This window comes from Rhinolophus sinicus, chromosome 8 (genome assembly GCF_057876585.1).
Source record: "Rhinolophus sinicus isolate RSI-liver-muscle chromosome 8, RSI-T2T, whole genome shotgun sequence".
Taxonomy (NCBI): Eukaryota; Metazoa; Chordata; class Mammalia; order Chiroptera; family Rhinolophidae; genus Rhinolophus; species Rhinolophus sinicus.
In genome coordinates, this window is record NC_142508.1 from 47089292 (window position 1) to 47117160 (window position 27869).

Genomic DNA, 27869 nt, shown 5'->3' on the forward strand with positions numbered 1-27869 from the left:
GGGCGCCTGCAGACCTGGGATTCCCGTCCCGGCCCCTCCTGCTCAGGCCGAGACGAGTGGAGTATGACTCACGAGGACCGAGACTCAACTGGCGTGATTCACCTGTTGAGGGGGCGGGTCCCGGCGCACACCTGTTCCCTCTCACCCCTCTCCCCGGCCCGCGATGGACCCGCCTAGGTACAACAGGCAGGGCGGGGCGAGTCTAAACGAGCTTGGGGTAGGGAGACGCTTGTGTATAGCGCCTGCTTTTTCCACTAGACGTGGGGTCCCTCACATCCCAATGAATCGAGGCGCTGCGGACCTCTTGTGTCTTTCACTTAGATGACTTAAAGAACCAAGTGAAGTTCCCAGAAGGAAAGCTCTGCCCCCTTAGGGACGCCCGTGGGGAATCAGGCGCAGGAAAAGTTGGAATTCTACTTCGGAAGTTTCCTCCGTCTCCCCCCTTTCCCATCTTGTGGTTTGGCCTCGGGGCATCACTTGTCCTAGGTCTGGCCTCCGGAAACTGGCTCTTAAAGGGGCCGAGCGGAGGCTCGGCACTAAGGACGGGTTTTTGCTTAAGCTTCCCAAGGACTTTACTACCTGCGACCTAGGGCGAGGCCGGGCAAGGCCACCAGAACGCCCGGGGTGCAGCGCGGATCTGCTGCCCCCTGATGGCGGCTAGGAGAAGCGCGTCCTGGGAAACACTAGGTGCTTCCTCTGAGGAGACTCCTAGGAGGTCGCAAACTGGCCACTAGCTGGCCGATTTGGTAAGCAGGGATATTTTATTGGACCGAATCTTGTTATAACTCAAGTAGGATAACGTACCTGTGTTCGAAATCTTCCTGTGGCTCTCCTTTCCAGCAGAAACCAAAATACTCTTGTTCCCTCTCTGACCTCACGACCTCTTAATCACGCTGGCCTCCTGTTGTGTAATGTGCCTTTCACACTCTCACTTCAGGCCTATTACACTTACTACTACCTGTAGCGGAATGTCCTTACCAAGGTGGCCTCATGATCCTCCACCTCCTTTAGTACTTTACTCAAAGATCACCTTTGCAGTGACACCTTCCCTGGCTACCTTTTAAAAAAATTTCAACATTCCTCCCCAACTTTCACATTCACTTCTTTAAAAAAATATTTTTATATGGCAAAATATACATACGAGGTCTGTCAATTAAGTTAGTGAACTTGTTGCAAGGATGTTTGCTAACCTTTTTTTTTATATATATCAGAAGGATGATTCATTATGAGCTTGTACCAACTGGACAAACAGCTAACCAAGTTTACTATTTGGAAGTGCTGAAAAGGCTGCATGAAGAAATTAGATGACCTGAACTTTTCGCCAACAATTCATGGCTCTTGCATCACGACAATGCACCAGCTCACACAGCACTGTATGTGAGGAAGTTTTTAGCCAGTAAACAAATAATTGTATTGGAACACCCTTCCTACTCACCTGATCTGGCCCCCAATGACTTCTTTCTTTACTCGAATGTTGTGAGAGCCTGAAAGGGCAGTCACCACGTTTCAGTCTCTTCCTGAAAGTCAAGGGGACATTAACCCCTCCGCAGGGCCCTACATCCCTGCATGGTACTCGTGACATGAGTGGGGAACAAAGTCCTGACACACAGGTTTAGATAGAGTGAGTAACACAGCTTTATTTGGGAACCAGTGTCCCTCCAAAGGCCAATGCTCCAGTAAGCACCATAGGTCATACAAGATAAAATAGAATTTAGTAATGAACCAAGTCCCAGAGTCAATCGAGGTGGAGAAACGTCCCTGCTCTGGGAGAGACGACTGGGCCCCCCACGAGTCTGAGGCAAGCTGGTCTTGCAAGAAAGAACTTGGGAGAGTTCTGGACTATCTCAGCTTGCACCTGGCAGAGGGTCTTAGCCAGAGCGCCCAGTCGGACTACTCACTGCACTGCTCTTGAGCTGTGCTTTTATCGTCTTTTTTTTGGACTTGTTTACTTCTTAGGTGATAACCAGAAGTTGTTTTGGAGAAAGTGTTTACCACTCAATTTTGTTATGCTAAGTTTTACACATAAATATAAACATGTTTACTTTCATGTATGTACATAAACATGTTTACTTTCACTTCACTCATGAGTTTCACACCTACTAGTAAACAACTTGTTTTGCAAACCTCGATCCAACAACAACCTTGTTTATAGTATATTTTATATGCTCTATACACCCAAGATAAAGGAAATATAGAAAGGAAGATCTTTTGATGACATTCAAGACATCAAGGGTAATACAGCAACAGCTCTGATGGCCATTCCAGAAAAAGAGTTCCAAAATTGTTTTGAAGGGTGGACCAGGTGCTGGCATCGGTGTATAGCTTCCCAAGGGAGTACCTCAAAGGTGACCGAAGTGATATTCAGCAATGAGATATGTAGCACTTTTTCTAGGATGAGTTTGCAAACTTAATGGCCTGATCTCGTACTATAAGATGTGTCCTTTTAGCCATTTGTAAGTGTGCAGTTCAGCTTTAATTACATCACAACGTTGTGTACTCATCACTGTCTAAAACCTAATCTTTTTCATCATCCCCAATATAAACTCTGTGCCGATTAAACAATAACCCCACTCCCACCTGTCCCTAGTGCCTGGTTACCTCTATTCTTTCTCTGTCAAATTGCCCATTTTAGGTACCCTATATAAGTGGCATCATACAATATTTATGTTTCTGTGTCTGCCTTATTCACTAAGCATAATATTCTCAAGACCCATCCATGTTGTAGTATATATCACAAAATGTCATTCCTTTTTATGGCTAAATAGTATTTCACTGTATGTATATACCACATTTGTGTATCCATTTATCTGTTGTTAGACACTTGGGTTGTTTCCACCTTTCGGTTATTGTAAATAATGCTGCTCTAAACATTGCTGTACAGATAACTGCTTTTAAAAAGATTTTTATCAAAATATAGCTAACATACAACATTAAATTAGAGTCAGGTATACACCATAGTTATTCAATATTTATATTCCTAAAGAAGTGATCATCATAGTAAGTCCAGCAACCACCTGACACCGTACCACGCTATCGCAATATTATTGACTATATTCCCCATGCTGTACATCACATCCCCATGACTTATTTGTTTTATATCTGGAAATTAGGACCTCTTATTCCCCTTCAAGTTCCCCCCCCCTTTTAAAAATTTTAATTACAGTTGACATTCAATATTATTTTATATTTCAGGTGTACAGCATAGTGGTTAGACATTTATATAATTTAAGAAATGATCACCCTCACTAGTCTAGTACCCACATGGCACTATACAAAGTTAGTATATTATTGGCCATATTATTGACTATATTCCCTATGCTTTACTTTACATCCCCAACACAATTTGTAACTATCTGTTTGTGCTTCTTAATCTCTTCACCTCTTCACCCTGCCCCCAACCCCCACCTATCTATCACCCCAACAACTCTAGTACCCAGCTGCACCATACATAGTTATTACAATATTATTGACTATATTCTTTATTCTATACCCTACATCCCAATGATTACTGCATAACAATCAATTTGTATTTCTTAATCCCATCCCCTTTTTCACTCATCTGCAACCTCCTTACCATCTGGCTACCATCAAAATATTCTCTGTATCTATGAGTTCGTTACTGTTTTATTTGTTTATTTTGTTCTTTAGATTCCACATAGAAGTAAAATCACATTGCATCTCTCTTTCTCTGTCTGACACTCCACTCAGCACAGGACGTTCTATATCCATCTATGTGCTGCAGGTGGCAAGATCCCACTCTCTTCCCTGGCCAAGCAATATTTCATTGTATATATGTACCACCTCATTTTTATCCATTCATCCCATTGACAGACACCCAGGCTGCCTCCACATCCTGGCCATTGTAAACAATGCTGCAATGAACATATGGATGCACATGTCCCCTTGAAGTAGCATTTGGGTTTCTTTAGATAAATACCTTGAAGTGGGATTACCAGGTCCTTCTTTGTCTCTTGTCTTTGTTTTAAAGTCTATTTTGTCTGGTATAAGTATTGCTACCACAGCTTCTTTTTCTTTCTTTCTTTCTTTTTTCAAATTTCCATTTTCATGAAATATCTTCTTCCATCCCTTTACCTTCTGTCTGTGTGTGTCTTTCAATCTGAAGTGAGTCTTTTGTAGGCATTATATGAAAGGGGTCTTGTTTTCTTATCCATTCAGACCTCCTATGTCTTTTGAGTGGGGCATTTAATCCATTTACATTTTAAATAATTGTTGATAGATATGTAGCTATTGCTATTTTATTATTCATACTTTTAATTTTTTTTCCGTCTTAAAGAAGTCCCTCTAACATTCCTTGTAATACAGGTTTGGTGGTGATGAACTCCTTTAGCTTTTCCTTGTCTGGGAAGCTCTTTATCTGTCCTTTGATTTTAAATGACAGCCTTGCAGGGTAGAGTAGTCTCAGTTGTAGATCCTTGCTTTTCATCACTTTGAATATTTCCTGCCAATCCCTTCTGGCCTGCAAAGTTTCTTTCTTTCTTCCTTCCTTCCTTCCTTCCTTCCTTCCTTCCTTCCTTCCTTCCTTCCTTCCTTTCTTTCTTTTTTTTTTTTTAAGATTTTATTGGGGAAGGAGAACAGGACTTTATTGGGGAACAGTGTGTACTTCCAGCACTTTTTTCCAAGTCAAGTTGTTGTCCTTTCAATCTTAGTTGTGGAGGGTGCCGTTCAGCTTCAAGTTGTTGTCCTTTCAGTCTTAGTTGTGGAGGGCGCAGCTCAGCTCCAGCTTAGCTCCACATCCAGTTGTTGTTGTTAGATGCAGGGGGCGCAGCCCACCATCCCTTGCAGGAGTCGAACCGGCAACCTTGTGGTTGAGAGGACATCCTCCAACCAACTGAGCCATCCAGGAGCTCAGCGGCAGCTAAGCTCAAGGTGCCTGTTCAATCTTAGTTGCAGGGGGTGGAGCCCACCATCCCTTGTGGGACTCGAGGAATTGAACCGGCAACCTTGTGGTTGAGAGCCCACTGGCCCATGTGGGAATCGAACCGGCAGCCTTCGGAGTTAGGAGCCCGGGAGCTCCAACCACCTGAGCCACCGCGCCGCCCGGCCTGCAAAGTTTCTGTTGAGAAATCAGCTGACATCTAATGGGAGCTCCCTTTTAAGTTACTATTTGCCTTTCTCTTGCTGCTTTTAGGATTCTCTCTTTGACTTTAACCTTTGTCATTCTAATTATAATGTGTCTTGGTGTGAGCCTGTTTGGGTTCATCTTGCTTGGGATTCTCTGCACTTCTTGAACTTGTATGTCTATTTCTTTCTCCAGGGTAGAAAACTTTTCATTCATTATTTCTTCAAATAAGTTCTCAATCCCTTGCTTTCTCTCTTCTCCTTCTGGTAACCCTATGAGGTGAATGTTACTACACTTAAGGTTGTCCCAGAGGTCTCTTAAAGTATCCTCATTTTTAAAATTCTTTTTTTCTTTTTGCTATTCCGACTGGGTGTTTTCTACTACTTTGTCTTCCAAATCACTGATTCAATCCTCTGCTTCATCTAGTCTGCTGGTGATTCCTTCTAGTGCAGTCTTCATTTCATTTATTGTAGTCTTCACTTCTAACTGGTTCTTTTTTATGGTTTCTATGTCCTTTCTTTTATGCTTGCTATCTCTTTGTTGAAATTTTCACTAAGTTCCTTGAGCATCCTTATAACCATTGTTTTGAAATCTGATCTGGTAGGTTGCTTGCCTCCATTTTGTTTAGTTATTTTTGTGAATTTTTCTCCTGTTCTTTCATTTGGGATGTATTTCTTTGTTTCCTCATTTTGGCTGCCTCTCTGTTTGTTTCTATGTATTATTAAGTAGCTCTGCTACATCCCCCAGTCTCGGCCAGGTGACCTTACGTAGTAGGTGCCCTGTGGGGCCCAGTAGAACAGTCTCCATAGTCACCTGCACCAGGTGCTCCAACAGTGGTCCTTGTGTGGGTTGTGACCTCTTATAGTTGAGCCTTAGTTACTATTGACATGTCAGTGGGTAGGATTGACCCTCTGGCTAGTTGGCTGTGGGGTTTGGCCACATCCACAGCTTACAGGCTGCTGTTCGAGGTGCTTACCCCACTGAGTAGGATTTGACCCAGTGGGCTTTGGTGCCTATTGAGACTGCCCTTTGGGTGTGCCACTTGTGGGGCTAATTGGGTGGTATGCTGCTGTGGTCTGAAGCCAACCTCCAAGTATGTTCGTTCTGGTGCCTCTTGTGAGAGGCTCTGGTGCAGGCCCAGGTCACCCACTGCCTGTGACCAGTCAGGGACTACCTGGTAGGAGCTACAAAGCTATTTGTGGTTGTTCACTGCCTATGCTAGCCTTGGAGGTGCATGGGAGAGGCCAGGCTGCGAACTGAGGACATCTGCCACCAGTATCAGGCCTGGGGTAGCTCCACAAAATACCAGGACACCTCGAGGCCTGCTGCCACCTGCGAGCTCCCTTAGATTAAAGCTGATAAAGCTTTGTGAGGTATGCACGTTGGGTGAGGCAGGGTCTCAGGAAGTCACTAGAGCGGGAAGAGTTGTGGTCACCAGGTTAATATAAATTCTGGTGCTAGTGCTGAGCTGAAGCTACTCAGCAAAAGTCTCAGAGCACACCAAGGCTGGTCACCACCTGCCTGGGGTCTGTTGGACTCCAATAGTTTTCCAAGAATGAGTGAAATGGGGGCAGGGCTGGCTGCTCTTGGAGAGTGTACCTTCATCATTGTGGGAGTTGGGTGGGGTGAGGTCTCAGTGAGTCAGTGGGGCAGAGCTGTGGATCTCACCAGACCAATCAGATTCAGATTTGGCTGTAAGTGTAGTGGGAGGGCTCAACACAGGAAAGATGGCTCCAGCCTGCCAGATGCATGGGAGAAGAATACCTCACAGGGAAAATGCTGACTGTCCTCCAGCCCTCGCTGTGAAGCCACACAACTCATTTTGCCCCCCCGTATGTCTCCGACACCCCCTGAGTTATTGTCCCTCCACTGGAGCCCAAGGTGAGTGCCTGGGGGTAACAGTCTGTGCACAGGCCCTTTACGAGGAAGCGTGGGTTTCCACAGCCTTCCATTCGACCTGGATGGTTGGAATCCCATTGCTTTTCACAGCCTGATTTTGAGGTGGCTCCTCTTCCCAGCACCAGTACTCTGGGTTAGGGAGGCCAGTATGGGAGGCTGGGGTCCCTCACTCCTCTGGAGGGAACCTCTGCAGCTGAGATATCCCTCCCGGTTCTCAACCACCACACAAAGGTTTGGGGTTAGCCAGTTCCACGTCTTGACCCCTCCTACCAGTCTCAATATGGCTTCTTTATATCCTTAGATATAAAACTTCTGTTCAGCCAGACTTCAGATGGTTCTCCAGGTTGATTGTTCTATAATTTAGTTGTAATTTTAATGTGTTCATGGAAGGAAGCAGGCACAGTGTTCATCTACTCCACCATCTTGGATCTTGGGATCTAGATATCTGCTTTTAATTCTTTTGGATTATACGTAGGAGTGGAATTGCTAGATCCTATGGTAGTTCTATTTTGAATCCTGAGGAACTGCCAAACTGTTTTTCACATTGCTACATCTTTGACATTACATTACAGCAATGAAGGAGAGTTCCAAGCTTTCCACATCCTCACCAATACTTGTCATTTCCTGTTTTCTTGATTACAGGCATCCCAGTGTGTGTGAAGTAGCATCATGTGAAGATTTATTTCTGGATTCTCTATTTTATTCCATTGGCCTATATATCTGCTCTTTAATGTAGACATAAATTTCTCTCTTAGCACTGCTTCTGCTACATCCCACAAGTGTTGGTATATTGTATTTCCATTTTCATTTGTCTCTAAGTATTTTTAAATTTCCCTTGTGATTTCTTCTTTGACCTATTGATTGTTTAACAGAGTGTTGTTTAATTTATACACATAATTGTAAACTTTCCAGTTTTTCATCCGTTATTGTTTTCTAAATTAATCCCATTGTGTTTGGAGAAAATACTTGGTATGATAGCTATCTTTTAAAATCTACTGAGACTGAATTGGTGGCCTAACATATGGTATATCCTGGAAAATGTTCAATGTGCACTTATATTTCATCATTGTCTGGAGTGTTCTGTATATGTCTGTTAGATATAGTTGGTTCATTGTGCTGTTCAAGTTCTCTATTTCATTACTTATCATCTATCTGTTTGTTTTATTAGTGAAAGTGGGATATTTAAGTCTAACTATTATTGTAAGACATACTCTACAAGTATTTCTCCCTGCAATTCTGTCCACATTTGCTTCATATTTGCTCACCTATTTTTAAACTCCTCTAGTGAATTTTTCATTTCAGTAATTGTATTTTTCAGCTTCAGAATTTCTTTTTTTTAATACTTTCTACCTCTTTATTGATATTCTCATTGTGTTCATAGATCACTTTCCTGTCTTCCTCCATGTCTTTGTTAGCTCTTTGAGCATTTGATGACAGTTGTTTAATTCTATAGCTAGTATGTCTGCCATCTGGACTTCCTCAGTGATGGGTTTTTATTTTCCCATACTTTCCTGTTTTTTCATGCCTTGTGATTTTTTTGTTGTTGTGGTTGAAAATGCACATTTGACACAATTCCGTGTTAACTATGGGAATCATATTTTCATCTTCCCCCAGGGTTTGATGGAGATGTTTGTTTGTTGGTTGGTTGGTTTGTTGTCGGTGTCTCTGTGCTGGGGACCAGCCTGAGGAGAAATCTTAAGGTATCTCAGATCTTTTCTGAGGGTGACTCTTTCCTTGGGCTTGTGCAATGACTTTCTAAATTCCCCTGTAAGATGTATCAGTCATTTTTTTAATATAAATTTATTATTTTAGTTTAGTTTCAGGTGTATCAGTTATTTTTGAATGCCCTAATCCCTAAACATCTCACTCCCAAAAGGGGAAGTAGGGGAGATAATCCAGAGGCTTTCCCTTTAAATCTCCTGGAAGTTGCTTCAGCCAGCTGGGGTTGAAACAATGGTGGCCCACTTCTGTGTCTGCACCTCTGTGATCAGAAGCAGTAGTCTGCAGTCAGGACACAGAACCCTTATATTTAGAGGACAAGGTCCTCATTGCCCATCCTCCAATAATAACACTGAACACTTAATATATAGCATCTCATCAAAATCCTCAGAAGAGACCTGTGTAGCCTATACCATTAAAATCCCTATTTTAAAAATGAAGAAATTGAGGTTCACAGAGAGAAAGCCATTTGACCAGGCCAACTTTGCAAGAGAATTGCAGTTATTCAAATAAGCAGCCTCTGGTAGCTGGGAGCTGACCTGACACTAATAACTGGGTATTAATGTTGCTAGAAGGTGGCCTAGAACTCACAGCTAGATCATGGTATTCTCCTGTTGAAAATAAACAATTTCACAGAACACCAACATCACATAAGGCCTCTCTGTAACACTAACGAACCAAGAGAAAAACAAGACCACTCTGTAATCATGTCTGAACACAGACAGAAATAGAAGCATTATCCAAGCCACAAAATACCAAACATCCCCCTCTCTCAGCTAATATGAGTGACTGCTGCTTTAGCTTCACCGCATTCTTCTCATCTTAAAGATAATACAGGGGCTGGCCTGGTGGCTCAGGCGGTTGGAGCTCTGTGCTCCTAACTCCGAAGGCTTCCGGTTCGATTCCCACATGAGCCAGTGGGCTCTCAACCACAATGTTGCCCATTCAACTCCTCGAGTCCTGCAAGGGATGCAACTAAGATTGAACACGGCACCTTGAACTGAGCTGCTGCTGAGCTCCTGGATGGCTCAATTGGTTGGAGCGCGTCCTCTCAACCACAAGGTTGCCGGTTGGAGTCCCACAAGGGATGGTGGGCTGCACCCCTTGCAACTAGCAACAGCAACTGGACCTGGAGCTGAGCTGCGCCCTCCACAACTAAGACTGAAAGGACAACAACTTGAAGCTGAACGGCACCCTCCACAACTAAGATTGAAAAGATAACAACTTGACTTGGAAAAAAGTCCTGGAAGTACACACTGTTCCCCAGTAAAGTCCTGTTCCCCTTCCCCAATAAAAAGCTTAAAAAAAAAAAAAAAGATAATACAGAATTACTCCCACTTCCTGACAGTACCCAATCCAAAGCAAATCCCAACTTTCTTGAACCCTTCCCTAAATCACATAACACAAGCCCAAATTCTATAAGCCTTTTCTAACACCGTTTTTTACTGAGACATTGCAACATTCCCCATGGTTGCATCTTCCTCAGTGCAGTTGGTCAATAAACCCAACTTTGTTCAACCACAGATGCATACTTGATGGCCTTTGGCTGAAGTGCATTGCTACATGCCAGACATGTTCCCACCCCAAGGCCTTTGCATGTGCTGTCTGCTTAGTCCAGACCTTGCTTCTTCTGGAATCTGCATGGCTCATCTTATGTGGGTCTGCTCAAATGTCAATTCTTCAGAGAGGCCTTCTCTCCTCACTCCCTTTAAATAGTCTCTGTATTGATAGGATTGCCATAACAAATAACACAGACTGGGTGGCTTAAACAACAGAAATTTATTTCTTCACAGTCCAAAGGCTAGGAGTACAAGATCAAGGTGCTGGCAGGGTTGGTTTCCTTCTAAGGCCTCTCTGCTTGGCTTGCTGATGGCCATCTTCTCTCTGTGTCCTCACATAGTTGTCCCCCTGTCTGTGTTGTCTGTGTCCTAATCTCTTTTTATAAGGACACCAATCATACTGGATTTGGGCCCACCAAAATTTTAACTTAGTTACTTCATTTTAACTTAATTACCTCCTTAAGGCTCTATCTCCAAATAAGTTTAAGGTACTAGGGTTAGGGCTTCAACATATGAAATTTGGGGGACACAATTCAACCCATAAAAGTCTCTATCCCCATCTCTTTCTCACCACTCCCCACCCCGTCAAAGCAGTTATCTGCTGTTTTTTCAGTCATTTACTTGTTTACTATCTGTTTTCCCTCAAGGCAAAGGCAATATTGCTCAGCAAATATTCCAACGTGTTTCTGTACATTTCCCAGCCCCTCCTACAGTTAGTGGGGCTATGTGATTAATTCTAGTCAATGGCCTGCAATCATAAGTAATGTAACTCCGTACCAGGCCAAAGCATTTAATCATCACTATCCTCCCTTCTCTTGCTGTAGCAGCTAATGTTGTTGCTGATGGTACAGTCTTCATAATCCATGGCACTTGAAGGGACTCTGTGGAGTAGGTCTCTCCACCAACCCACACTGGACATGTAGCACAAGCAAAAAGAAAATTGTGTTAAGCCACTGAGATTCCAGAATTATTTTGTTACACAGCATAACCTAACTTATACTGATTAAAACATCCCCACTAGAATGTAAGCTCCATGAGGACAGGGACTTAGCAAGTGAGTAAGAAATGATTATTTGTGGAGTACATGAATGTCCCAGGCACAAGAAGTCCCCCTGCTGAGTCCAAATTACTCTAATAAAAGGTGGATCAAGAGATGAAACTGATTCCAGAGTCCGGGACTGAAACCTTGGCCACATTCTCATTATCCTAACCACTGTCTTATTCCAAACCCAGACTGTGCCAAGAATTTTACATGAATAATCTCTTGAAAGCTTTATAACCACCATAGTTTGTGAGGGAGAGTTCTAATGTCCCTATTTGACAGATGGGGGAACCGAGGCTTAGAAGTTTGAGCACTTGCCCAAGGTGATGCAGTGCCCATCATAATCCTGGAATGAGTAGTTTTTGCCATCTGTGGATACTGTGGAAGACATGGTTGGTTACACCAAATAAGTATTCTCTTCTACGTCTTTCATGCATACACAGCCCTGATTTTGTTTAGATCTTCTCTGACTTCTTTAGTCAGAGAAAATTGTACGTCCCCAGTCCCAGAGAGCAACTTCTGATTGGCTTAAACCAATCATGAAAATTTCCTTTCCTTTCAGGGATTGCTTTGGATCTGCACATGGGAACTAATCCTGGCCAATGAAACTTTAGCAGAGGTCTGATGGGAAGATTTTGGAAATGGTTTTAACTTTATGATGTAAAAGAATAGTTCTTGTGGGAGACATTAGCTGTGGTAATTATTACTAACTGCTATTTGCCAAATACTTCAGGGACATACAGAATTCCACTTCCTTTGTTGGGTTGGTGAATTGGTGATGCTATATAACTGTTTCTAGCCAATGGTTTGTGAACAAGTGACATGTGTCATTTAAGGCCAGAGCATTTAATTGTGCTCATAAAATACAATAGAGCTCTCTTTCTTCCTCCTCTGGCATGAAATTGGAAATGTTAAAGATGGCAGTTGCTCCATCGTTCTGGATCCCTGATGAGTATAATGCTAACCCACAATGGACATGGTACATGAGTAAGACATAAACCTTTGTCTTTGTAAGTCATTGAGATTTGGGGGAAATTTATAACTGTATAGTAGCAAATAGCCTATCTTGAGTAATACAGAAATTAGTATAAGGAGTGGGGTGCTGCTATAATTAAAAATACACATGGCATTGGCTTAGACACAGAGTAAAGGGAACAAGGAAACTTATTTGAAACTAGAAGAATGGAGACTGTTGCCTGAGATACCTTGTAAGGTAGGTACAGTACTTAATAAACTTGCAGCTTTAGGGGAAGTAGTTGAAATACGTAATAGTAGGAGTGAATGTTGGCTAGAGTTGGCCAATAATTGGGAAGGCCTTTGAGAAACAGAGCCCAATTAGAACTCAGCTTTTGTCAAGATAAAATCAAGGGTATATCACTAATTAAATAATTATTGACCATTGTTAAAATCTCCGAATGAATTAAGATACTCTGAGAAAATCCTTAAGTTACTTCCAGGTAGTAACTTAAGGCTCAGTGAATGAAAGATGGAGAATATGACTCTCCATGGGTGGGGGGTGGGGTGGGGGGAAGGGAGAAAGAGATAGCAGTGGGAGGGGAACATCTTGAACAGAACTGTGAATGTGGTTTTTTTGCACAAGGAGTTGACTGGAGGCTTTTAAGAATCCATAATTCCCAATCTTTGGGAGACAGCAAGCAGGCTGAGAAAGTGCCAAGGAGCTCACATGTTCTAACGCCACTTCACATGTAGCCAAGGAGGACAATGGAAAAGGAGATGCCTCCCTGGAGGGTGGAGACATGAGCCACAGAGAACAAAGGTTTGGGAACCCCTCCCCTAAGAAGCTGATTTGGTGCTAATTAAGGAATTCTCCCCATCTACAAGATAGGAGGCCCTTGCAGTATCTTATCACAGGATTTTAAAAATGGTGCAGACCAGTGATTTCTGTGTGTTTCCCCTTCTTCTCCTTCCTGATGTACATGAAGCCATTTTTCCCATTCCACCGTTGTTTATTGGGTACGTGGAGGACAAAGAATTTAGCTTCTTAGTTCACTTGTTCTGACTTAGGTTCACTCATTCTGTTTCCTGCCCAGCTCGTGTGGACATTTGAGTTTTTGACCCTATAACCTACACCAAGCTGTTTGATGACATGAACTGAATTGTACTCCTGGAAGTGCAGTGGACCAAGGCATTCCACTGCCCAGGGCTGATGCCTGAGTTCTGTGGGTGACTTCACAATGCCCAGGGTGGTTCCCAGCCTCCTCGGACGACAGAGAAGTAGTCTCGGGCGACAATGCTGAGCACCTTATTGCTGCTTTGCCTCTCTCTCCCCACTTTGTGGACCCAGATATTAATCAGCTGTACCTACAAGAGTCTCTGTCAGCGGGCCCTCCTCTCGGGCAATGATATTGCCCTGCAGTGTGACGATCCAAAGGCAGTCTGGTACTTCTCTTCCATTCTGGAGGAGGTTCCCTTGCTGGTCTCCTCAATGCCTAACACAAAGAAACTGCCTGGGGGCAGCCTCCAACTGACCAACCCTCAGCCCTCCCAGACAGGCCTCTATCACTGCCAGGACAGTGACAGTGCCCTCATAGTGGAGTATGAGCTTGATTTTCAGGATGTCACCACCCTGCATGTTACACACAAAGATCTGGGCCAAAAGCCCCTTCAGAATGAGACTCTGAGGCTGAGTAGCAGTGTACTCATCTTCACCCACTGGGAGCCCTGGCAGGACTGTAACCTCTGTGGGGAGCCAGGGGAGCGCAAACGCCTGGGGTACTGCCACATTGAGGAGCCCCTGGAGAAACCCATGCCCTGTTGGCTCTATCTGAGAGGGGAGAAGGTGCGATACAGCCGCATGCGGCCTGAGCTGCAGGTAGAAGCCTGCCTTGTACCTTGCGACCACTTCAAGGAAACCAACCAGCCATACTTCGTCTTTGACATTTACCAGCTGGGCAAGTTGACCAAGAACATGTGGCTCACCTGCCCCTTTGCTTCCATCTACAGGTGAATGATCCAGGGCGTCAGCCCAGCCTTTGACCCTCACCCAGGCTTTATTTCCTGTGCGCACCTGGGACAGGGGTTTATCTTCTAGTGGAAAAGCAGGTTCTGTCTCCCAGCCCATAAGCCTTCATGGTCAGTTTATGCAGTGAGGGATCTCTTCACTGGCTTGTTCAGATGTTCATTCATCAGGAATTGCCTGGTGCCCCTTCTGAACCAGGCCCTATGTCGGTGGTAATGTGGACACAGTGGTGACCAATAGAGACCTACTCCCTGCTCTCACAGGCTCCTGATAGTAAAGGGCAGACCAAATATAAAACCTAGGGACCAAGACACTCTGTCTCATGCTCATGTCAACATAGACACTACTGTGGTTTCTGTCTCCTCATTGAGCTCTGACTGATTCAATTTGTCTATCCATCCTTGTACCAATGTCACAGTATTTTAATTATTATGCCTTCATAATAAGTCATGATATCTGGTAGTATACGTCTTCCTTTGGTGTAATGTCCATATAATGTTTTGATAGCAGGCCTCATAGAAGTTTAGAAGTGTTCCATCTTTTTCTATTTCTGGAAAGGTTTTGAAAGATTTGATGTCTTTCTTAATTGTTAAGAAACGCGTGGAAGAATTCACTAGTAAAGCTTTCTGGGCTTTGTGGGTTTTTTGTGCATAGGTTTTTAATTACAGATTCAATTTCTTTAATAGTAAGTGTAGAACTGTTTAGATTTTTTTTTCATGTGCCACTGTTGTTGCGTTTTCAATGAATTTATCTGTTTCAATTAAATTTTCAGAAGTTTTGGCCAAAAGTTGTTTGTAATACACTCTCATTATCTTTTTATGCTTCTGAGATCTGGAGTAATGTCTCATTTTTTCATTATTGATATTAGTTATTTAGGTCCTCTCCCTTTTTTCCTGATTAGTCTTGTTAGGGCTTCATCAATCTCATATATCTTTTTTAAAAAACAACTTTTTGGGTTTTTTTATTTTTGGTTTTTTTGTTTGGTTTTTTTAAATTGTACTTTTGTTTTTTATCTGATTTCTGGTATTTGAAATGCTTGCTAAACTCTCTAGTTTTTATCCTTTTCCCCCCAAAGTATGTATTTAGGCTGTAAATTTCCCCCTAATCACAACTTACCTGCATCCCATGGGTTTTGATGTGTTACATTTTCATCTCTAGTCAGTTAAAAATATTTTCTATTTTCAATTGTGATTTCTCTTTTGATCCATTGGTTATTTAGACATTTCATTATATCATTTTCAAATATCTGAGGATGTTCTTATTACTTTTTTATCATATGTATCCAGCTTAATTCTACTGGTGAAAAATGTGATTCAATTCTTTTAACATTTATGGCCTAGAATATGGTCAATTTTAGCAAATATTTCATATGAATGTGAAAAGAATGTATATTCTAAAGTTGAGTGCAGTGTTCTATATATATGAATTAGGTCAAATTTATATCATATTGTTCAAATCTTCTATATCTCTACTAAATTTTTGTTTGCGTAGTCCATTGTGGATTTGTCTGTTTCAACCTTTAGTACTATCATGTTTTGCTTTATATACTTTTAGGTTCATACAAACTTAGGATCTTTATATCTTCCTACTGAATTGACCATTTTATAAAATGTCTCTTGTAATCTCTAGTAATACTTTTGGCCCTCATGTCTACTTTTTGTTATAAGTATAGCTACTGTACCAGTTTTCTTTTGGTTAGTGTTTGCATGATATTTTTCCATGTTTTTACTTTCAACTTTCAATATTTTTTATTTAAAGTGAGTTTCATTTAAGCAGTAGATATTTAGATGTTTGTTTTTCATATTAAGTCTGAAAATCTTTGTCTTTTAATTGGAATATTTAGTTCATTTACATTGAATGTACTTACTAATATAGCTGGGTTTAAATCTACCATGTTCCTATTTGCTTCCTACTTGTTCTGTCACTTCTTTAGTTCTTTTGTCTTTTCCTGCTTTTGGATTTACCAGTTTTAATTATTCCATTCCCTCTTCTGTTAGCTTATTAGAGATGCATTCTTTTACCATTTGCTCCAGAGATTACATTAATTCTCACTCATTAGAATACAATATGAATTTGTACTTGTACATTTCCTTGACAATGCAGAGACCTTATAATATTTTAGCTCCATTTATTCTCCTTTCATCTGTTGTGTTCTTGTTATCAAGTATTTTTTTAATGGTTTTTAAAATTAGTTTCAGGCGTACAAAACAACATAGTGATTAGACATTTACACACCTCACAAAATGATAACCCCAACAAGTCTACTACCCATCTCATACTATACATAGTTATTACAATACCATTGACTATATTCCCTGTATTGTACTTTATATTTTGTGACTATAAATTTATTAAAATTATAGTTGACATTCAATATTATATTAGTTTCAGCTGTACAGCATAGTGATTAGGCATTTATATAATTTATGAAGTGATCCCTCCAATAACTCTAACTCCCATCTGACAATATACATAGTTTTTACAATATTATTGACTATATTTTCCATACTGTATTTCACATACCTGTGACTATTTTGTAACTGCCAATTTGTATTTTCTAATCTCTTCACCTTTCCCACCCATGCCCCCAACACCCTCACTTCTAGCAACCATCATTTGTTCTCTGTATCTTTGAGTCTATTTCTGTTTTGTTTGTTTGTTTATTCTGTTCTTTAGATTCCACATATAAGTGAGATCATATGATGTTTGTCTTTCTCAGTCTGACTTATTTCACTTAGCATAATACCCTCTGGGTCCATCCATATTGTTGCAAATGGTAACATTTCATTCTTTTTTATGGCAGAGTAATATTCTATTGTAGCCAATTGTCCATTGATGGGCATTTCAATTCCGTATCTTGGCTATTGTGAATAGCGCTGCAGGAAACATAGGGCTGTATATATTTTTTCTAATTAGTGTTTTGGATTTCTTTGGAAAATACTCAGGAGTGGAATTGCTGGGTAGTTCTATTTTTAATTTTTTGAGGAAACTCCGTACTGTTTTCCATAGTGGCTGTACCAATTTGCAATCCTACCAACAGTGCACAAGTGTTCCCCTTTCTCCATATCCTCGCCAACACTTGTTGTTTGTTAATTTATTGATGGCCATTCTGACAAGAGTGAAGTGGTATCTCATTGTGGTTTTTATTTGCATTTTTCTGATGATGAGTGATGTTGAGCATCTTTTTATATGTCTCTTGGCCACCTATGTGTCCTCTTTGGAGAAATGTCTATTCAGGTCCTCTGCCCATTTTTCAATTGGAATGTTTGGGATTGGATTTTTAGCATAGTGATTAGGCATTTGAGTAATATGAGTTTTTTATATATAAATTTTGGATATAAACCCCTTTCAGATGTATCATTAGCAAATAACTTCTCCCATTCAGTAGGATGTCTTTTTGTTTTGTTGATGGTTTCCTTTGCAGTGAAAAATGTTTTTAATTTGATGTAGTCCCATTTGTTTATTATTTCTTTCATTTCCCTTGCTTGAGGGGCTATATCAGTGAAAATATCACTAAGAATAATGTTTGAGAGTTTACTTCCTATATTTTCTTTTGGATTTTTATGATTTTGGGTCTTACATTTTAAGACTTTAATTTATTTTGAGTTTATTTTTGTATATGACATAAGAAGGTGGTCCAGTTTCTGGTGTTTTTTTGTTTGTTTGTTTGTTTTTTGCATGTGTCTGTCCAGTTTTCCCAGCACAATTTATTGAATAGACTATCTTTACTCCAATGTAAATTCTTGCTTCCTTTGCCATAGATTAAATGATTACATAGGCATGGATTTATTTCTGGGCTCTCTATTCTGTTCCATTGATCTATGTATCTGTTTTTATGCCAATACCATGCTGTTTTGATCACTATGCCTTTGTAGTAGAGTTTGATATCAGGTAGCATGATACCGCTAGTTTTGTTCTTCTTTCTGTGGCTATTTGTGGTCTTTTATAGTTCCATATAAATTTTGGGATTATTTGTTCTAGCTGTGTGAAATGCCATTGGTATTTTGATAGGGATTGGATTGAATCTATAGATTGCTTTGGATGGTATGGACATTTTAACTATATTAATTCTCCCTGTCCATGTGCATTGTATATGTTTCCATTTGCTTGTATCTTCTTTAATTTCTCTCTTCAAGTCTTATAATTTTTTGAGTACAGGTTTTTTGCTTCCTTGGTTAGGTTTATTTCTAGGTTTTTTGTTGGTGGTGGTGGTGGTGATTTTTTGATGCAATTGTAAACGGGAGTGTTTTCTTAATTTCTCTTTCTGACATTTCGTTATTGGTGTATAAAAATGCAACTGATTTCTGAATATTAATTTTGTATCCTGCTACTTGTCTAAATTCATTTATCAGTTCTAATACTTTTTTGGTGGAATCTGTAGAGTTCTCTCTATATAATATCATGTCATCTGCAAATAATCACTATTTTACTTTCTCCTTTCCACTTTGGATGCCTTTTATTTCTTTTTCTTGTCTGATTGCTGTGTCTAGAACTTCCAGTACTATGTTGAATAAAAGTAGTGAAAGTGGGCATCCTTGCCTGTTCCTGATCTTAGGGGGATGCTTTTAGCTTTTCCCCATTGAGTATGATGTTAGCTGTGGGTTTGTAATATATGGCCTTTATTATGTTGAGTTATGTTTCCTCTACTCCCATTTTGCTGAGAGTTTTTATCATAAATGGATGCTGGATTTTGTCAAATGTTTTTTCTGCATCTATTTATATGACCATATGATTTTTATTGTTCATTTTGTTTATGTGGTGTACAACATTAATTGCTTTGAAGATACTGAACCAACCTTGTATACCAGGAATGGTCATCAGGCATTTTTATTTCATGCATATTTTAAACCCTATGAGACATTATTTTAAAACACTCTCAATATTAATTTAGTTTTACCCACATTTTACTCTTCTGGGGCTTTTCATTCCTGCACCACCTCACTTCCATTTGGGATTGTTTTCCTGCTGCCTGGAGAATTCTCTTTAAGTATCACTTTTGGTGTGCTCTGCTGTGGTGAATTCTCTGTTTTAATCTGAAAATATCTTTATTTTTCCCCTCATCTTTGAAGGATATTTTCATTAGGGTATACAGACTTCTATATAGAGAGTTCTAGATTGGCAGTCATTTACTTTTAGTGCTTTGAAAATGTCATTCCATTGTCTTGCAGCTTCCATTTTTTCTTTTTAAAAGTCAGTGTAGGGTCTTATGATTGTTGCTTTGAAAGTAATGTATCTTTTTCTCCCCTGGACACTTTTAAGATTTCCTCTTTGATTTTCAAGAATGTTTTCTTATAAAATGCCTATGTGTGGTTTTCTTTGTGTTTATCCTGTATGGAGTTTGAAGACCTTGAATTTGTGGCTTGATGTCTTTCATCAGTCTTGGAAAGTTTTCATTCAGTATCTCTTCAATTATTGCTTATGCTCCTATCTCTCGTTTTCATCTAGGTCTCTATTTACATGAATGCTAGAACTTTTCACCGTGTCTCCTAAGTCTCTTACACTCTTTTCTGTATTTTCCTATCTTTTTCCTTTGCATGGTTCAGTATAGATATTTTTCTATGGACCTATCTTTCATTTTCCTAATCCTCTCTTCTGTTGTGTTTAATAGATTGTTACCCTTTCTAGTGAATTCTGAATTTCGCACCTTTTATTTTTTACTTCTATTATTTCCATTTGATTCTTCTATATAGATTCCAAATCCTCATCTTGTCATGTCTTAGACATATTAATCCTGTTATCTTAAAGAAAATAACAGTTGCTATTTTCAAGAGTGTTAGTTTGGTATAAGCTACTGAATTATAGCAATAAGCAGAAATTTTACCCACATTATTTAAAGACTGGCAGGGTATATGGATTCTTGTATGAAATCTCTTAGATTTTACATATTGAGTGTGCTCATTTAAATTATATAAAAACACCTTATGAGACCAATTAAAACATTTCTTCAGCCAGTTTGTGACTTCTCACCTAGATAAAATGAAAATTAGAAGTGGGCTTTCCCACAGTCTCTTCATAGCCCTGCTCTCCTGTTTAGAAAAGATTCTCTGGGATGAGGTGAAAGACAGAGAGGGAGGGAGATAGAAGGGAAACAACAGGGGTATAGATGTTAATGTGTCTTAAATATAAGGACTTTATAAGACAAATAAATCTAGATGGTTTTGTAGACCTGAGAGCAGAGAGGATGTGAGAGCAGAGGGGATCTGCCACTCTTGGGGTGGCAGCAAGATACCATAAAAGAAACAGTTCCAGAGTCTAAGCATACAGCTTATGCCAAATACAGCCTGTAGAGGTGCCCGTGTGGGGCAGGAGCAAGGCTAAGAGATCCCCCAGCCTTAAGGAGCCAGGTAAAGAAGAAGGCAGCATGTCTTAGCAAAGACTAGGTGAACTCAGATCTGACCCACTCACCACTCTTCCCCTTGTCCACTCCTCCTTAGTTACTCTGGCCTCCACACCCTTTAAATATACTAACCAGGCAGCCATGTCAGGATCTAAACTTCTCCTGGGCATAGAAGGCTGTGATATGTCTTATGAAGAAAATATATGTGTTAGATTAGTTTTGTTCAGACATGAGTTAAAGTGACGTTGGCTACAAGTTCAATGTTAATGAATCAACAATATATAGTAAATAAGATGTCTTTGAATAAAAACACACCAAAAACAAGGTCGTGTGTTGATCAGCTGACAAAAAAGTTATGACGAAAGGCATGTAGGACCCTAACCCCGTATTTCTCCTAGGAGCAGTGTTTCAGTATTTGCTAGTTGAGCAACTTTCTGGAAAAGTAATTGCTGTGCATAACAAGAATCTACTGTATCTGACATTATATATTATATGTTTGTTATCTGTCTCTTCCACAAGAAGGTAACAGAGGCTTTGTCTAATCTGTTCATTGCTGTGGTTAGAATAATAGCTGGCACATGGTCAGCATTCAGTAAACATGTGTGAAATGAATGAATGAAGGCAGATCAAGCCTGCACAATCATTATTTTTAATTTTAAGACTAAGAAGGAGTTTAGGAAAGGGTTTGTGAAGCAGCCCACTGAGAAAGAATATTTACAGTTGAAATGAATTGAGCCACGCAGCTATCTATGGGAAGAGCTGGGGAGCAGCATGAGCACAGGTCCTGAGGTGGGAGTCCTTTGCTTGCCTGCTGTATTCCGGGAACAGCGTGAGGCCAGCATGGCTGGAGAGGAGAGGTTGGGGTTGGGATGGGTAGGAGGTCAGAGTGACAACCAGAGGCTTTATTTACCTCCACCCCCAGCATTGAAAAGTATGCCCAGAACCTAGTAGGTGTTTGGGGAAAATGTGTTGAATGTTCCCATGTGACGCTTTAATGCCAAAGCATGGGGATGGTAGAGAAAATCCTGAATAGACAAATTAAGTTCCTCCTACCCCAGCAGAGTGGAAGGGCTTGGAAGAGAAATGAAATATAGTTGTTAACTTGTCCCCAAACAAATGGGGAACACGCATGGGGTGGGCTGCAGTTCAGTTCATTCTGCTGCCCAGGGTTGAGGCCTGAGTTTCAGGGGTGACCTCACAATGACCAGGGTGATGCCTGACCCACTGCCACAGTCCCAGTCCACCATGCTGACCACGCTGTGGCTGCTGCTGAGCTTTGCTGTCCCAGTGCTGGGGCTCTATGTTTCTGTCAGATGTCCCCATGGGAAGCAATGCCAACGGGCCCTACTTTCCAACAATGATATCTTTCTTCACTGCAACTCCTCTGGGGCACAGTGGCACTACTTCTTCCTGCAAGATGAGACCAACTGGTACAGCCACCCCCCCAGTGTTTCAAACATAGAAATAATGCCTGAAGGCAGCATTCTCATTAAAAATCCATTACCATCCCAGACGGGCATCTACAACTGCCGGGACAAGAATGGCATCCAAGTGGTGCAGTATGAGATTGATTTCCAGGACGTCAGCACCCTGCACATTACACACAGAGGCTTGGGCCAAAAGCCCCTGCAGAATGAGACCCTGAGTCTGGGTGGCAAGGAGATCATCTTCACCTACTGGGAGCCATGGCAGGACTGTAACCGCTGTGGGAAGCCGGGTGAGCGCAAACGCCTGGGGTACTGCTACATCCAGGAGCCCCTGGAGAAACCCTTGCCCTGCTGGTTCTACCTGGGAGATGCTAGGCTGTGGTCCAGCCGCATGCGGCCTGAGATGCAGGTGGAAGCCTGCAACGTCCAGTGCAAAACATCAGATGGGACAGACATCACTTTTGACAACTTCGAGCTCAGTGAGGAGTCAGGATCTGCGTGGCTCACCTGCCCCTTAGGATCCATCTACAGGTGATGGAAGCCGGCACCAGCCCTGCCCTAGGCTCCTAGCCAGGCTCCCCCAGTCTGGGAGCCTTTGTGATTAATCTGTGCTAAGAGGGAGGGGTTCTTTGCAGGTCAGCCCCACAGGCTCTCTCCACTGGCTTCTTCAGATACTTTAGCAAGAATGCCCTAGTGCCCACACATTATTGCATCACAGAGATAGAACAAAGACAGCTAACACTCAGGGAGGGCTCAGCTGACTGGCCCTGCACTGGGCGATGCTGTGGATATGGTGTTCATCAAACTTCTGCCCTCAGGAAGTCCCCAGCCCAGCAGGGAGACAATCCAAGGTGGTCAGGGCAGGGATAGGAGCAGCCCAGGTGAGTGGTAGGGCTGTGCTGGGGGAAGACTGGGAAGCTGTAGGGCTCTGAGGCCTCTGACTCATCTGGGTGGGTCATCTGGCTCTGGGAGGAGAAGACAGTGCCTCGGGCATGCCCATCAAGGCTTGCCTCCTGGAGCTCCCACTCATGTTCTTAGCTTTCTGCCCGGAGCCCCTGGAAAGTTTCCCCATGTGCCTCCTCTTCCCCGATCCAGCCACCCCTACCCTGGTTATAAGCACTACAGCCGCTCATGGTGCTGCCCTTTCCTGGGGGTCCAGTCCCTGGGCAAACTCTCTTCATGGACCACATCATCTCCCATCCCACCTCCCTGGCCCCAGGAGCTGTGGGCTCCAAGGAGGTCCATCTACAGATGGGGAAACCAGCTGGGAGGGATGCAGTCCTTCCCCAGGGAAACCTGTGGTGGGAGGTGGCAGCAAAGGCCCTTAATCTCACATACACCATGGGGTCCCCATGCCCTCCTTTTCTAAGTGCCAGCGGCAGCCCTTCCCTTGCAAGGAGGGAGCCCTCACAACCTCTTGGGGCCTGTGCAGCTATAGGCTTTGTGGAATCTGGCCTCACCTCCTCCATCTGGTCTTCTTTTCCTTGTCTATTCCAGCTGTAACTTCTATTCTTCTCGTTTTCTCATTCTGTATCATTTTGTCGCCTTCCCATCCTTTCTTCCTCCTCCTTTAAGTATAAAAAGTAACACCTAAAAAAAAAAAAAAAAAAGGGACACCTGCTCCCTAACAAATGCCACTGTTTAGAAGTGCAGGAAAGTGCATGTGACCCCTCCTCCCATCTGGACTGGGACACCTACTCCAGGTCATTTGCTACACAAGGAGTTCCTGAGTGCCAGTCGTTGGAAACTTGAGATAAGAATCAAGAGAGGTCACCAAGGCTTCAAGAATTTCCTATGTCTCTAGGGAGCTTCATGTGAAGTTTCTGTCTCAAGTTCTGGGTTCAGCCAGGCCCAGGTTCCAATCCCAACTCTGCCACTTTCCAGCTGTGGGCCTGTGGCATCGCTCTGGGCCTTAGTTTCCCCGTCTGTAGAATAGGGGTTGTATTAGTTTGCTAGGGCTGCCATAACAAAGTACCGCAAATGGGATGGCTTAAAACAACAAGTATTTATTCTCCTATAGTTCTGGAGGCTAGAATTCCAAAATCATGGTGTCAACAGGGCCATGTACTATCTGAGATGCTGCTTCCAGTGGTGTCTGGCAGTCCTGGGCCTTCCTAGGCTTAGAGATGTATCATTCTGCTCTCCGCCTCCATCACCACTTGGCATTCTCCCTGTGTGTCTGCGTGTCTGTGTCTCTTCTCTTATAAAGACATGGATCGTATTGGATTTGGGGCTCACCCTACTGCAGTCTGACCTTATCTTAACTATTACATCTACAATGACCCTAATTCTGAATAAGGTCACATTCTGAGGTCCAATTGGAGCATGAATTTAGGGAGGACACTGTCCAACTCAGTACAGTGTCTTGCTGGCCCTGACTTCTTGGAGGTACTTGTGATGTTTAAGGGGACAAATGACTGGAAAGACACATCCAACGGTGTCTGACAAGCAGTTCCACCCTGATAGGTGTTAGTTATCGATTGTATGATGATTGGCCTTGTCAAAGGAGCCTGTTGAGTGTCCCCTGTTCCTCAGCCACGATGGGCCTGATTCACTTACTCACTTTCCACATTATCCACTTACCACTGAGTGTTTATAAGCCAAGCACTGTTCTAGGTATCTGGGATGCCATACAGAACAAAACTGAAAAAGATTCCTGTCCTCATGGAGCGCTAAAGGAATCACATGAATAAAATATACAATATTTTAGACAGTGATACGGGCAGGGATGGGGGATGGGACTGGGCAAGGTGAAAGGTCACATCAGAAGAGCAGGGAAGGTGTCGCGAGAAGGTGCCATTTCAGCCAAGACTAAGGAGGTGAGGGGAGCTGCGGGCACTGAGGGCAAGCGTTCTAGGCAGAGGGAGCGGCCAGGGAGAAGGCCCTGAGGCAGGACTGTGCCCCGCATGTTGGAGGAACTTCTAGGGGGTCAGTGTGGCTGGGGCAGAGGGAATGAGGGGGAGACTAGAGGACATGAGGCCCAGCAGGTAAAGGGGGACACAAATCATTGAGAGAGCACTCTTACGAATCCCTCCCAATAACTGTCTGAGGTAAGTATAATTGCTACACCTCCAGTGTTCAGACGGGGAAATGGAGGCTCAGGTAGCCCGCTCAGTAGGTGGCAGGGCTCCAAGACTTCCCAGCCTTCGTGCCCCACCCTCCCCTTGCTCACTGCTACGTAGTGCTTTTTGGATGGGGTACTGCTTGCTGTTCTCCAGAGAGGAGGGTGCCGCTGCCTCCACCTCCTTCAGACATCTGTCCCCGTTTTCCTTGGGTGCTGCAGCTGGTCTTGTCCTCCTTTGCAGGCCCATCGTCTGGGAAGCCAACAACACACCCCTGACCTGGCAAGGCCAGCTCTCCGGCCAGGATGTGACCACCATCCTGGACCCCTCCAATGGTGGGAGACAACTGCAAGTCTTCCAACCAGCCATTTACACGTGTTTCGTGCAGCAGGAGCTCATCGCTCGATTCAATCCCAGGCCTGGTCTAGATGTGCTGGAGATTCTGCAGCGAGAGGAAACTGGACAACAGCCGGAGGCAGGACAGGCCCGGCAGGGGAAGGCCGACACTGTCTTCAAGGGGCTGAAGCTGATACTTCTGGTGGGCACCATCCTGGGCCTGCTTGGGGTGCTTCTCGAGCTCTTCCGCCCTTCACGGAGCAAAAGAAGCCACCGAACGCTGCTGGTGAAATAAAGCGAGCCTGCAGTGGCCAGGAAACCCGGCCTCCTGTGCTTTAATTGCCTCAACTGTCCTTTCCATATCCCCTGCCCTATACCACACCCTGAATGTGTGGGGGCCAAACAGACCTGTGGCCACAGCGAAAGGTGGCTGAGCTCTTCCCCTGTTCCAGGTCCTGCTCTGGTAACTCATTAGCAATCTCCATCCCACAGATGAGGAAACTGAGGCAAGACTGTCTGTCCAGTAATTGGAGGGGGCCTCTAGTTCAAACCTAAGTTGCCTGGCTCAAGCCCTGTGTTCCTCACAGGAAGGAAAGGAGGGGTGGAATGAGGCCATTTCGGGGTGAGTCTCTGGGGATGGTAAATCATAGCCACCTCACTCACTGCAGTCTCCCAAGGACAAGGGCAGAGATGGGGATGGGAGTGGGTAACCCCCAGGCTCCCCCAGATCTGCACTGGGTTCTGCCTTTCCTTGCCCGTCCCTTGCCCCACCCTACCCCGATTATGCCTAGGGCCTTTAGGCATAGCTCCCCAAGTCAGAAAGTGTTGCCAAAGTGGTGACACAGGACAGTGAGACATGGACCACCCTTCCTGGTTCTTGCAGTAGAAAGAGCCCCCTCAGACTCCAAGAAGGGGAGACAGCCCCTTCCACCGGGACAAGGCACTAGGCCTGGTCTAACTGACCCACGGAAATCACCAGACCTGACTGTTCCCAGAAATTATATATACTGTTTAGCAGAGTGCAACAGTGAAAAATATTAATGCCTTGTAAAATCCGTTGCCCTCATATTCCATTGTGAAGCAACTGCAGGACAGATCTGAAACTTCCAGAACAGAACTTCTGTTACTGAGGAGGGGACAGAGCTCACCCCTCACATACAAGACACTGTTGCCAAAACACTTAAGGTTTCATGTGGTGCCCAGGGACCCCAAAATTCTTGTAGAATGGGAGAATGTTCATGGAGAACCTAAAGGGGGTCCATTGGGAAGCAGAGGCACAGAACAATGATGATGATAATAGCAAATATTTGTGGGCCTCCTGGCATGGTCAGAACTTACAGCCTTCACACACATTTTGTCCTCACAGCCTGCTGTGAGGTTGCAGTTACTATGAACTTCATTTGTAGTTGAGGGCTTAGGCAACGTACCTGAGGTCACACAGTGAACTTGGAAAGGGGCCAATAATGGGAAAGTGAAAGATGATGTCTGGGCCCCCTCTCCACCTGCTCCCCGGAAACCCCTGGCGTCCTGCACCCCACAGCAGCCCTTAGCGTGTAGTGGCGGGAGGTGAAACATCCAGAGTCAAGCCTGAGTCCAATGCCCAGGCCTGTCAGCAGAAGTCACATAATCCACACCCAAAGCTGTTGGTGCCCCACTGTGGCACGCAAACCCTAAGGTGGCGCCAGTGAGTTCCTCCTCCTGGTGTCCCTGCATTTGCGTGATTGTGACTCGCAGAATATGGTGAAGGTGTTGGAATGTCACTCCCTTGATTGGGTTACATTATATAAGCCTCTGTCTTAGCCAGCTAGAGTGAGAGAGGTTTGCTGGCTTGATGAAGTAAGCAACCATGTTGAGGAAGCCCACTTGGTAGGGAGCTGTGGCCAGCCTCTAGGAGCGCAAGTGGCCTCCAGGACCTAAGGGTGACAGTCAGCAAAAAGCCAGGGCCCCAGTCACACAGCCACCGTGAAATGAACTCTGCCGACAACCCGAATGAGCTCAGAAGCAGATTCTTCTCCAGTCGGCTTCCAGATGAGAATGCAGCCTGACCAACACCTTGACTGCAGCCTTGGGAGACCCTTGACAGAGAACCCAGTCAAGCCATGTCTGGACTCCTGATGCACAGAAACGGGAACCGTGAATGTGTGTTGCTTTAAGCTCCTAAGTGGATGGCAATTTGTTATGCAGTGATAGGCAACTAGTATACACACCCATATCCCCCAGCCCACCCTGAAAAACCCTGTAGCTTCAGCAGTTATGTGGATGGTTCCCGTAGGCACCAGTGGCTTCCTAACTCCCCTTACTAGCCCGCTGGGCCAGGCATGGTTGGGAGGGGCTGGCAGCTAGGCAGTTGATGTCCCCAGGAACAATCCTTACCCACAAGGGGTGGGAGTGGGAGCATAGACATCCAGCTTCCCCAGCCCTGGATGGT

General features: G+C 43.4%; 2 protein-coding genes across 3 annotated transcripts; both read left to right on the forward strand.

The window, feature by feature from the left end:
* The first annotated feature begins 191 nt into the window (after positions 1 to 191).
* Positions 192 to 25754, forward strand: LOC109434002 (protein FAM187B-like). 2 transcript variants are annotated; one of them, XR_002135762.3, is made up of 2 exons: positions 192 to 746; positions 25349 to 25489. XR_002135762.3 is itself a non-coding variant. In XM_019710648.3 (2 exons), exons 1-2 carry the CDS (start codon positions 21817 to 21819, stop codon positions 25734 to 25736), a joined length of 1146 nt encoding a protein of 381 aa, XP_019566207.3. In that variant the 5' UTR covers positions 21786 to 21816; the 3' UTR covers positions 25737 to 25754. The 2 variants fall into 2 exon arrangements, 1 of the variants encoding a protein (XP_019566207.3); XM_019710648.3 differs by lacking the exon at positions 192 to 746 and adding an exon at positions 21786 to 22574 and having other exon boundaries at positions 25349 to 25754.
* On the forward strand, positions 13356 to 14417 carry LOC109434003 (protein FAM187B-like). Its single transcript, XM_019710649.3, has one exon. It carries the CDS (start codon positions 13551 to 13553, stop codon positions 14265 to 14267), a length of 717 nt encoding a protein of 238 aa, XP_019566208.2. The 5' UTR covers positions 13356 to 13550; the 3' UTR covers positions 14268 to 14417.
* Positions 25755 to 27869: the final 2115 nt, after the last annotated feature.